Raw genomic sequence first — 13,706 nt, forward strand, 5'->3', positions numbered from 1 at the left:
TCCTTCCTGTAGTGAGGTGACCAGAACTGAACACAGTACTCTCAAGTGGGGTCTAACTAAGGTCTTATATAGCTGTAACATTACCTCATGGCGCTTGAACTTAATCCCACAGTTGATGAAGGCCATAACACCATATGCCTTCTTAACAACACTGTCAACCTGAGCAGCTGCTTTGAATGTCCTATGGACTCGAACCCCAAGATCCCTCTGATCCTCCACACTGCCAAGAGTATTGCCATTAATATTATATTCAGTCCTTTAATTTAACCTACTGAAATGAACCACTTCTCAATAATCTGGGAACTCCATCTGCCACTTCTCAACCCAGTTCTACATCCTATCAATGTCCCACTGTAACCTCCGACAACCCTCCACGGTATCCACAACATCTGCAACATTTGTGTCAGTAGCAAACTTATAATCTACTGTTCTACTTCTTCACTGAAGTCATTTATAAAAATCACAAAGAGGAGGGGTCCCAGGACATATCCCTGCAGAACACCTCTGGTCACTGTCCTTCATTCAGAGTACGAGCCACCTACAACCACAAATTCAGCCAATTCTGAATCCACAAAGCAAGGACCCCATGCCTCATTATTTTCTGAATGAGCATGGAGAACCTTATCAAGTGCCTTATTGAAATCCGTATACATTACATCCACTGCTCTATCTTCATCAATGTGTTTTGTTTCTTCCTCAAATAATTTAATTAAGCTTGTAAGGCATGACCTGCCCTTGACAAAGCCTTGCTGAGTATCCCTAATCAGATTATGTCTCCAAATGCTCATAAATTTTGCCTCTCAGGATCTTCTCCAACATTGTGCCCACCACTGAAGTAAAACTCACTGGTCTCTAATTTCCTGGGTTATCTCTACTCCCTTTCTTGAACAAGGGAACAACATTTGCAACCTTCCAATCCTCTAGTACTTCTCCCATCCCTATTGTTGATGGAAAGATCATTGCCAGAGACTCAGCAATCTCCTCTCTCGCTTCCCACAGTAGCCTGGGATATATTTTGTCCGGTCCTGGCAACTTATCGAACTTAATACCTTTCAACAGCTCCAGCACACCCTCTTCCTTAATGTCTGTACAATCAAACATTTCAGTCCGCTGTAAGTCAGTCCCACAATTTCCAAGGTACTTTTCCATGGTGAATACTGAAGCAAAGTATTCATTAAACACCTCTGCTACCTCCTCCAGCTCCATACACATTTTCCCCTCTCCTGATTGGTCCTATTCTCACATGGCTTATCACCTTGCTCTTCGCATACTTGTCGGATGCTTTGGGGTTTTCCTTAATCCTGCTCGCTAAGGCCTTCTCATGGCCCCTTCTAGCTCTCTTAATTTCATTCTTGAACTCCTTCCTGGCACCCTTGTAATTTTTTTAGAGCTCTGACAGTACCTGGTTTCTTAAGCTTTTCTTTTTATCTTAACTCAATTTTCTACATTGTTTGTATATCACAGTTCTTCTACCTTACCATTCTTTCCCTGCCTCAATGGAACATCTCTATGCAGAACTCCGTGCAAATGTTCCCTGAACATTTGCCACACTTCTGCTGTGCATTTCCATGAGAACATCTGCTCCCAATTTACGTTCCCAAGCTCTTGCCTAATAGCATCCTTTTTCCCCCTGCCCCAATTAAATGTTTTCCCAAATTGTCTGCTCCTATCCCTCTCCAGTGCAATGGTTAAGGAGATAGAGTTGTGATCACTACCTCCAAAATGCTCTCCCAACGAGAGATCTGACATCCGACCAGGTTCATTTCCCAATACCAGATTAAGTACAGCCTTTCCTCTAATTGGCTTATCTACATATTGTATCAGGAAACCTTCCTGAACACACCTAACAAACTCCACTCCATCGAAACCCCTTGCTCTAAGGAGATGCCAGTCAAAATTAGCAAAGTTAAAATCACCCATTACAACAATCCTATTATTATCACACCGTTCCAGAATCTGCCCCCCTATCTTCTTCGATGTCTGTTACTATTGGGGGGGTCTATAAAAAACACCCAGTAGAGTGCCCCTTTCCTGTTTCTGACATCCACCCATGCTGACTCAGTAGACTATCCCTCTATGACTTCCTCCTTTTCTGCAGCCGTGATACTATCCCTGATTAGCAATGCCACTCCCCCACCTCGTTTGCCTCCCTCCATGTCCCCTTTGAAACATCTAAAGCCTAGCATATTCAGCAGCTATTCTTGCCCCTGAGACATCCAAACATCCAAGTCTTGGTAATGGCCACATCGTTATAGTTCCACGTATTGTTACGCGCTTTGTTCATCTGCCTTGCTTATGATAGTCCTTGCATTAAAATAGACAAATCTCAAACCATTTGGCTGAGTGCTTCTATGCTCTATCATCTGCCTGTCCTTCATTTTAAATTCCCTACAAGCTGTCACTACTTGTGCGCCAACTGCCCCATCCTCTGCCTCTTCACTTCAGTTCCCACCCCCTTGCAAGTCTAGTTTAAACTTTCCCCAATAGCATCAACAAACCTCCCTCCCAAGATATTGGTTCCCCTCCTGTTCAGGTGCAACCTATCCCACTTGTACAGGTCACCCCTTCCCCAGATAAAGTTCCAATGATCCGAGAACTTGAAACCCTGCCCCCTGTGCCATTTCCCTACTCATGGCACCGGGACTAATCAGGGGATTGCCACCTTGGAGGTCCTGCTCTTCAGCCTCCTTCCTAACTCCCTAAACTTATTGCGCAGGACCTCTTCCCCTCTATAGCCTATAGCACTGTACCAGCATGTACCGTGACATCTGGCTGCTCACCCTTCCCTTCAAGAATATTCTGCAACCACTCGGAGACATCCTGGACCCTAGCACCCAGGAGGCCATACACCCTACTGGTGTCTCTTTTGCTGCCACAGAATCTCCTATCTGTCCCCCTCACTATCGAGTCCCCTATAAACATTGCTCCGCCTGACTTCACCCTACCCTTCTGAAGCTCAGAGCTGACCAAAGCGCTGCCTTGCCCAGATACATAGGTCAACCATAGGCTACCCTTTGGATAGCAGTATCCATGGGGGTATTCCTGTTGCTGAGGGGAATGGCCACAGGGGGACCCTGCACTGACTTCTTTCTCTCTCTACCTCTCTCAGTGTTCACCCGAACACTGCACTGCACTGCACTCTGCACTCTGGGTGTAACCACCTGCTGAGAAGTTGTATCTATCAATTGCTCTGCCTCCCAGATGATCCTAAGTTCATCCAACACCAGCTCCAGCTCCTTCATATGGTCTTTCATGAGCTAGAGTTGGCTGCACTTCCTGCAGGTGTAGTCATCAGGGAAACTATCAGGTTGCATGAATGCCCACATCCTACAGGAGGAGCATTCCACTGTCATATCTGCCATCCTGCCTGCGCTGTGCAATCGGCAACCAAGACCAAATCCTCTAACCTGTTTCTTTGGCCTCAGCTTCTTCTCATTGAAGCCCCTTAAGCCCAAGCCTGACCCTTCCACTCTCACCACTGGCCCACTCCCAACAATAGCCGCCCTGCTCAGAGGGGATTGGTAATGGAACCAGAGTGTCCAAGCACTGACTGCTGGTAGACAAAGCAGTCATGCGAGAGTCCAAGACCAGACAAATCACCTAAGCACAGCCTGGATCAACTACAGGAGAGCGTACGACTCAATGTCCCACACATGGGTCCTGGAACACCTGTCTCAGTACAAGGTCAACAAGCACTAAGGACTGTCCTCAAGATCTCAGTGGGCTTTTGGAGGAAAATGCTAGTGTTAACTCAAAGCTAGTAGCACAAGTGACCATCAGATGTGGAATATACCAGGGTGATGCACTATTCCCACTGCTGTAGGCTTGAACCCCCTCAGCCAGATCATCTCAAAGAGTGGGCTTATTTAAGAGAAAAATTAGGTCAAACAATGTTATTGCCGAAATCTAATGAAATAGAAACTTTAATTCAAAAAGGAAAGATTAAAAAATTTATTTCTTGTATGTATAACTTGATTCAAAAACAGGCAATTAAACAAGGAGTCCATAAGTCAAGACAAAAATGGGAAAGTGATTTGAATATTAAAATTGGAGAAACAAATTGGTCAAGACTGTGTCTTGAGAGTATGACAAATACAATAAATGTCCGGTTAAGATTAGTGCAATATAATTTTTTACATCAATTATATATTACACCACAAAAAATAAATAAATTAAACCCAAATTTATCCGATCAGTGTTTCCGATGTAACCAAGAAATCGGTACTTTTTTACATTCTACTTGGTCTTGTTCTAAAATTCAACCTTTTTGGACAAATTTAAGAGTTTTATTGGAACAAATTATTGGAACACAACTTCCACATAATCCAATATTATTTTTACTAGGTGATATTGAAGGGATAAAACCGAAACCCAAATTGAATAAATATCAGAAAGAATTTATAAAAATTGCACTGGCAGTAGCCAAAAAGGCTATTGCAGTTACTTGGAAATCGGATACATATTTAAGTATAGATCGTTGGAAGAAGGAAATTTATAGCTGTATTCCATTTGAAAAAATTACTTATAATTTAAGAGATAAATATAACATATAACAATCACAGCACGGAAACAGGCCATCTCGGCCCTCCTAGTCCGTGCCGAACTCTTAATCTCACCTAGTCCCACCTACCCGCACTCAGCCCATAACCCTCCACTCCTTTCCTGTCCATATACCTATCCAGTTTTACCTTAAATGACACAACTGAACTGGCCTCTACTACTTCTACAGGAAGCTCATTCCACACAGCTATCACTCTCTGAGTAAAGAAATACCCCCTCGTGTTTCCCTTAAACTTTTGCCCCCTAACTCTCAAATCATGTCCTCTCGTTTGAATCTCCCCTACTCTCAATGGAAACAGCCTATTCACGTCAACTCTATCTATCCCACTCAAAATTTTAAATACCTCGATCAAATCCCCCCTCAACCTTCTACGCTCCAATGAATAGAGACCTAACTTGTTCAACCTTTCTCTGTAACTTAAGTGCTGAAACCCAGGTAACATCCTAGTAAATCGTCTCTGCACTCTCTCTAATTTATTGATATCTTTCCTATAATTCGGTGATCAGAACTGTACACAATATTCCAAATTTGGCCTTACCAATGCCTTGTACAATTTTAACATTACATCCCAACTTCTGTACTCAATGCTCTGATTTATAAAGGCCAGCCTTCCAAAATCCTTCTTCACCACCCTATCTACATGAGACTCCACCTTCAGGGAACTATGCACTGTTATTCCTAGATCTCTCTGTTCCACTGCATTCCTCAATGCCCTACCATTTACCCTGTATGTTCTATTTGGATTATTCCTGCCAAAATGTAGAACCTCACACTTCTCAGCATTAAACTCCATCTGCCAACGTTCAGCCCATTCTTCTAACCGGCATAAATCTTCCTGTAGATAAATTTCATATCTCAAATATGAAACATTTTTGAAAATTTGGCACCCTTATTTACAAAAGACAGGATTAAATATATAGGTGCTCCGAAGATGAAATAATTGGTTATTTGGGGAAAGAAATATATATACTAAAGTTATTACGAATTCCATGGAGCGTGTGGGGATGTTCCGATATCCAGGCACTCTTTTTTTCTTTCTTTCTTTCTTTCTTTCTTTCTTTTTTCTATAGGGGTGTTAGGGGGGAGGGGTTAAGGGGAGGGGGAAGGGTATATATATATATTTTTTTCATATATTTTCTTTTATTTCTGTAATTATTTGAAAACTCAATAAAAAAAGTTTATTAAAAAAAAGAGTGGAATTGGGTGCAGGTTCAAGAGTGGAGTGACCATCAGCTATCTCCTGTACGTGGATGACATCAGGCTGTATGTCAGAAAGGAAAGGGATATTGACTGACAATCCACCTGACAAGGGTGTACAGCAGAGACATCAGGACGTTATTTGGACTGGGAAAGTGCAGCCAAATGGTAGTGAAAAGAGGCAAACTCATCCAGACTGAGGGAGTCGAGTTACCAGAAGGCCTCATACCAGATGTACAGGACAGCTACAAATACCTGGGGATCCTGAAGGTGCATGCAAACCACAATGAGGACACAAGGAAGGCTGCAACATCCAAGTACCTCCAAAGTGTAAGACATGTCCTAAAAAGCCAGCTGAATGGGATAAACAAGGTCAGAGCCATCAACACATTCACCCTACCAATCATCAGATACCCAGCTGCAATAATGTGCTGGCCAAGGAACGAATTGGAAGCCTCTGACATCAAGATCCAGAAACTACGAACAATACACAGAGGATTCTACCCAAAGTTCAATGTTGAGTGACTATCCACCTGTGGAATAAAGGAGACGGGGACTTAGAGGTGTCAAGGCCCAGTCCTGGAAGAAGTGCAAAACATCATGAGTATATCAGGAAGATGGCCCCTAAGGATGACCTGGTAGGAAAATACCTCAGACAGCAGGCAGGGGATATGAAAATGGAAGTGGGTGAAGCAGAGCCAGAGGACCAGAGGCCATGGCAGAACAAGCCACTGCATGGGATGTACCATCGCCAGATATAAGAAGTGGCTGACTTAAGGAAGTCCTATCAACTGCTGGAAATGGCAGGGCTGAGGGACAGCACAGAGGCACTGCTCATGGCTGCACAAGAGCTGTGCTGAGGTCTATCACATCAGATAAGACCCAAGTTGCAGATTATGCAAGGAATCTACTAAAACCATCCAGCACATTGTAGCAGGGTGCAAGATCGAGACAGGGACAGCATATACTGAACGGCACAACCAAGTTGTAGGAATTGTGTACAGGAACATTTGCGCTGAGCTAAGATCCAGTGGGATTTCCAACTACAGATTGGTAAGCAGGTACTGGCCAACCAACCAAACACAGTAATACTGGAGAAGGAACAGAAGAAAGCAATAGTAATAGATGTGGCAATCGCGAATGGCAGCAACATCAGGAAGAAAGACTATGAGAAGCTGGAGAAATACCAGGGCTTGAAAGAACAGATAGAAAGGACATGGAAGGTTAAACCAGAGTAATCCTGGAGGTGATAGGAGCATATGGAGCTGTGACATCCAGACTGGGAGAGTGGCTCCAAAAAATGCCAGGAACAAGATCTAAAATCTCCTCCAGAAGAGCGCACTACTAGGAATAGCAAGGATACTGCACTGAACCCTCAAGCTCTCAGGCCTCTGGTAGAGGACCCAAGGTTGGGGGAAAAATACACATACACACCACCCATAAGGGGGGGGGGGCAGGCATGTGTGTGTGTGTGTGAGAAATAAATAAATAGTGCAAAAAAAAGTAATGAGGTAGTGTTCATGGGTTCAATGTCCATTCAGAATTCTAATGGAAGAGGGGAAGAAGCTGTTCCTGAATCATTGAGTGTGCCTTCAGGCTCCTGTACCTCCTTCCTGATAGTTGTAATGAGAGCAGGGCATGTCCTGGGTGATGGGGTCTTTAATGATGGATGCTGCCTTTTTGAGGCATTGCTCCTTGAGGTTGTCATGAATGTTACAGTGGCTAGTGCCCATAATGGAGCTGACTGAGTTTGCATCTCTCTGCAGCTTCTTTCAATCCTGTGCAGTCATCTTGCCTCCCGCCCCATACCAGACAGTGATACAACCAGTTAGAATGCTCTCCATGGTACATTCATAAAAATTTGCAAGGGTTTTTGCTGACCATATAACCATATAACAATTACAGCATGGAAACAGGCCATCTCAGCCCTTCTAGTCCGTGCCGAACGCTTACTCTCACCTAGTCCCACTGACCTGCACTCAGCCCATAACCCTTCATTCCTTTCCTGTCCATACACCTATCCAATTTTACTTTAGATGACAATACCGAACCTGCCTCTACCACTTCTACTGGAAGTTCGTTCCACACAGCTACCACTCTCTGAGTAAAGAAATTCCCCCTCGTGTTACCCACTAAACTTTTGCCCCCTAACTGTCAACTCATGTCCTCTTGTTTGAATCTCCCCTACTCTCAATGGAAAAAGCCTATCCACGTCAACTCTATCACCCTCATAATTTTAAATACCTCTATCAAGTCCCCCCTCAACCTTCTACGCTCCAAAGAATAAAGACCTAACTTGTTCAACCTTTCCCTGTAACTTAGGTGCTGAAACCCAGGTAATATTCTAGTAAATCTTCTCTGTACTCTCTCTATTTTGTTGACATCTTTCCTATAATTTGGTGACCAGAACTGTACACAATACTCCAAATTCGTACCTTATGCCTTGTACAATTTTAACATTACATCCCAACTCCTATACTCAATGCTCTGATTTATAAAGGCCAGCATACCAAAAGCTTTCTTCACCACCCTATCCACATGAGATTCCACTTTCAGGGAACTATCCACCATTATTCCTAGATTCCTGACATATCAAATCTTTTCAAACTCCTAATGACAAATAGCTGCTGTTGTGCCTTCTTTATAGTGGCATCGATATTTTGGGCCCAGGATAGATCCTCAGAGATGTTGATACCCAGGAACTTGAAAATGCTCACTCTTTCCACTTCTGACCCTTCTATGAGGACTGGTGTGTGTTCCCTTGCCTTACCCTTTCTGAAGACCACAATCAGTTCTTTGGTCTTACTGGTCTTACCGCCAGGACTTAAGAACTTTTTAAAAGCTATTATTAATGCTTTTTGAGATAGTGATTTAGATGCATATCATATTTTCTTACTGAGTTAAGTATTGTATGTAATTAGTTTTGCTACAACAAGTGTATGGGACATTGGAAAAAAGTTGAATTTCCCCATGGGGATGAATAAAGTATCTATCTATCTATCTATCTATGATGTTGAGTGCAAGGTTATTGCTGTGACATCACTCAACTAGCTGATATTGTATATCTTGCTCCTGTATGCTGTCTCATCACCATCTGAAATTCTGCCAACAATAGTTAGATAGATAGATAGATAGATACTTTATTCATCCCCATGGGGAAATTCAACTTTTTTCCAATCTCCCATACACTTGTAGCAAAACTAATTACATACAATACTTAACTCAGTAAAAAATATGATATGCATCTAAATCACTATCTCAAAAAGCATTAATAATAGCTTTTAAAAAGTTCTTAAGTCCTGGCGGTAGAATTGTAAAGCCTAATGGCATTGGGGAGTATTGACCTCTTCATCCTGTCTGAGGAGCATTGCATCGATAGTAACCTGTCGCTGAAACTGCTTCTCTGTCTCTGGATGGTGCTATGTAGAGGATGTTCAGAGTTATCCATAATTGACCGTAGCCTACTCAGCGCCCTTCGCTCAGCTACCGATGTTAAACTCTCCAGTACTTTGCCCACGACAGAGCCCGCCTTCCTTACCAGCTTATTAAATGGTGAGGCGTCCCTCTTCTTAATGCTTCCTCCCCAACACGCCACAACAAAGAAGAGGGCGCTCTCCACAACTGACCTATAGAACATCTTCAGCATCTCACTACAGACATTGAATGACGCCAACCTTCTTAGGAAGTACAGTCGACTCTGTGCCTTCCTACACAAGGCAGCTGTGTTGGCAGTCCAGTCTAGCTTCTCGTCTAACTGTACTCCCAGATACTTGTAGGTCTTAACCTGCTCCACACATTCTCCATTAATGATCACTGGCTCCATATGAGGCCTAGATCTCCTAAAGTCCACCACCATCTCCTTGGTCTTGGTGATATTGAGACGCAGGTAGTTTTGAGTTGCACCATATCACAAAGTCCTGTATCAGTTTCCTATACTCCTCCTCCTGTCCATTCCTGACACACCCCACTATGGCCGTGTCATCAGCGAACTTCTGCACATGGCAGGACTCCGAGTTATATTGGAAGTCTGATGTGTACAGGGTGAACAGGACCGGAGAGAGTACGGTTCCCTGCGGCGCCCCTGTGCTGCTGACCACCGTGTCAGACCTACAGTCTCCCAACTGCACATACTGAGGTCTATCTGTCAAGTAGTCCACTATCCAATCCACCATGTGAGAGTCTACTCCCATCTCCGTTAGTTTGTGCCTTAAGATCTTGGGCTGGATGGTGTTAAAGGCACTAGAGAAGTCAAGGAATGTAATCCTCACAGCACAACTGACCCCCTCTAGGTGTGTCATCAGAAAATTTATAATGGCTTTTGAACTGTGCCTATACACACTTTCATGGGTGTAGAGAGAGTAGAGCAGTGGGCACACATCCTTGAGGTGTGGCAGTGTTGATTGTCAGTGAGGGGGAGATGTTATTTCCAATCCACACAGACTGCATTCTTCCAATGTTGTTTAGCACCGTACATATGAACTGTTTTAATATGACTGCTGGTACTTTTATTGACTGGACTGTTAGCATTTTAAGAGTGTTGAGGTTTAGCTTTGTTTTGAGTGATAGCACAAATAAGGTGAGTGTGAATCAGATGCACATTCTATAATGCAACCTATCTGAACAGAAAATGTAATACTTTTAAGTGTAGTGCATTGACTACACTTCGTGACTGCAATTCAGCATTTATGGCATTAAACATCTCTTTGGCAAGAGCACAGTGAATATGCTGATTTCATTGCCACAGACATCTGTGGAGGGCAAGTCATTGGGCAAATTTACAACAGAGGTAAATAAGTTGGGGTGTCAAAAATTACAGGGAGAAGGCAGGTGAATGGAGTTGAGAGGGAAAAATAAATTACCCATGATGGAACGGCACAACAGACTTTATGGGCCAGATAGCTGAATTCTGCTACTTTATTTTATGGTCTAAAAGGAAAATAAAAATAATACAGTATATATCCTTATATTTACATTTGTTCTGTTATCTATGTATATAAAAATAACAATAATCAAGTCAAGTCAAGTCACTTTTATTGTCATTTTGACCATAACTGCTGGTACAGTACACAGTAAAAATGAGACAACGTTTTTCAGGACCATGGTGTTACATGACACAGTACAAAAACTAGACTGAACTACATAAAAAACAACAGAGAAATAAAAACAACTACACTAGACTACAGACCTACACAGGACTGCGTAAAGTGCACAAAAACAATGCAGGCATTACAATAAATAATAACAGGACAATAGGGCAAGGTGTCAGTCCAGGCTCTGGGTATTGAGGAGTCTGATAGCTTGGGGGAAGAAATTATTACATAGTCTGGTCATGAGAGCTCGAATGCATCGGAGCCTTTTCCCAGATGGCAGGAGGGAGAAGAGTTTGTATGAGGGGGTGCATGGGGTCCTTCATAATGGTGTTTCCTTTGTGGATGCAGCGTGTAGTGTAAATGTTCGTGATGGTGGGAAGAGAGACCCCGGTGATCTTCTCAGCTGATCTCACTATCTGCTGCAGGGTCTTGCGATCCGAGATGGTGCAATTTCCAAATCAGGCAGTGATACAGCTGCTCAGGATGCTCTCAATACAACCCCTTTAGAATGTGATGAGGATGGGGGGTGGGAGATGCACTTTCCTCAGCCTTCGCAGAAAGTAGAGACACTGCTGGGCTTTCTTTGCTATGGAGCTGGTGTTGAGGGACCAGGTGAGATTCTCTGCCAGGTGAACACCAAGAAACTTGGTGCTCTTTAACGATCTCTACCGAGGGGCCGTCGATGTTCAGCAGGGAGTGGTCGCTCTGTGCCCTCCTGAAGTCAACAACCATCTCTTTTGTTTTGTTCATATTAAGAGACAGGTTGTTGGCTCTGCACCAGTCCGTTAGCCGCTGCACCTCCTCTCTGTAAGCTGAATCGTCGTTCTTGCTGATGAGACCCACCACGGTCATGTCATTGGTGAACTTGATGATGTGGTTCAAGCTGTGTGTTGCAGCACAGTCGTGGGTCAGCAGAGGACTGAGCACACAGCCCTGGGGGGCCCCCGTGCTCAGTGTGATGGAGTTGGAGATGCTGCTCCCGATCTCCCAGTCAGGAAGTCTAGGATCCATTTGCAGAGGGAGGTGTTCAGGCCCAGTAGGCTCAGCTTTCCAATCAGTTTCTGAGGGATGATTGTGTTGAATGCTGAACTGAAGTCTATGAACAGCATCTAATGTGAATATTATGGGGGGGAGGGGTAGAGATTTGTCTCTACCAAGGGAGGTGTAAGGCACTTCTTCCCTCTGCTAGCCTGCAGGTCACCTTTGGGCAATGCGTAGCACCTGCCTAACCCCGATCAGGGTCGTATGAAGCCATGGGGGCAGAAGGTGGATGGTCATTTGAGCAACTGGTGCACATCACAACTCCTGGTTATGCAACCACTGACATCAGGCAGGCAATATCTGAAGAGTATTGACAATGGCTGGGGTCACTCGTCTTGTAAAGACACTGCCCAGAAGAAGCTGATGGCAAATCACTTCTGTGGACAAATTTGCCAAGAACGATCATGGTCATGAGAGCATAATCTCCCACCTCATACGATATGGAACAAAATGATGATGATGAATGTGAATAGTACTTTACCATTTGGAATAATTCTGTCTGCCGGTATAAGCAAATGAAGGCTTGTGCTTACCTTAATCTCAGTGCATGACATAACCGGAGTTCAGTGTCATTCACTTTCTGCTCATGCTGACAGCTCTTTATTTCTCTCCAAAATAGGTCTATTTCTCCAGCCTCCTTTCTTTATGGTGATTCAGTGGATGCTTCAAGATTTATTCAGATGGAAGATATGTCCTGTTTCTTTCAACCATTCAACTTGACATTTCAGGTGAATCATTTGAACCACTACTTAGATCCTGTCAGGTTAAGTTTATTGTCATTTAATTATATACAAGACAGTTCTCCGGACTAGGGTGTAAAGCACAGTAGTACACATAACACGCAATAACTTTGGAAATTAGGAATTAAAACTAAGAATAGATAAACAAGTAAAGTGCATGAAGTAAATATTGCAGGGTGATGCTTTGAATGCAATGTGGCAGGAAGTTCAGACGCCTAATGGCCTGAGGGAAGGAGCTGTTTCCCATCCTGCCCGTGCTTGTCTTTATGTATTGGCGTTTCCTGCCTGATGGTAGAATGGCAAGTGGATGCTGGATGGATGGGTGGGATCCTTAACAATACTAAGAACACTCCTGATAAATGACCCCGATGGATGGTAGGTAGACCCCTATGATCCTCTTGTCCAGTTATGCAATTCCTTCAGTCACTGGACCTTCCAGCCTTGTGAATGGAATCAAATAATTGAGCTATGTTGGGGCAGGTTTGGGTAAGAAAAAAAAATTAAACTTTATACGAAAGGATAAATTGACAGTGCGGGGTCATTATATATTAATCTGTCATGAAGGGGCAATATGTATAGGGAAAATTTTAAAAAATTAGATGATAGAAATCTGCAATAAAAGCAAAGCAATAAAAACAATCAGAAAGTAAGAAATATTGCTCGACGTGCTGAGTTCATCCAGGATTTTCTGGTTTTCCTCACATTATGATGTACTCGAATAAGAGTCAGAGAAAAGAAACATTATATATAAAAAAGACGTAACTGAAGGACCTTTATTTGAATGTATTTAGAATTCACACAATGTAGGTCCACTTTAGACGCAAATAGAAACAAATGAGTTAAAGTTAATAGCTGTTACAGGTACATCATTGCTATCTATCCTAAATATTCCAGGATAGCAAAAAGGAAGAGGATCAAGTCCTGACGTAATAAATGTGGTAAATGTAATAGGGGGAAGGACCTTATTATTGAAGATCAGGAAATGGGACTGTTCTTGGTGTTGTACAGAGACAGTAACAGAGAACAGGGCAACACTGGAGCAATCCCTTCGACCCACAGTGCGGAGCTGAAGCAGCT

The 13,706-nt window shown here is 43.2% G+C and overlaps 1 protein-coding gene across 1 annotated transcript in view; it reads left to right on the forward strand.

Annotated features, from left to right (window-relative positions):
• The window catches only part of itga9 (integrin, alpha 9), a 425,264-nt gene that overhangs the window by 315,827 nt on the left and 95,731 nt on the right, over window positions 1-13,706 (forward strand). Inside the window, exon 22 of the mRNA XM_073052451.1 lies at window positions 12,509-12,617. Within this exon, the coding sequence (XP_072908552.1) occupies window positions 12,509-12,617 (109 nt within the window). The remainder of the gene's footprint in view (window positions 1-12,508; window positions 12,618-13,706) is intronic.

This window comes from Hemitrygon akajei, chromosome 1, assembly GCF_048418815.1.
Source record: "Hemitrygon akajei chromosome 1, sHemAka1.3, whole genome shotgun sequence".
NCBI lineage: Eukaryota > Metazoa > Chordata > Chondrichthyes > Myliobatiformes > Dasyatidae > Hemitrygon > Hemitrygon akajei.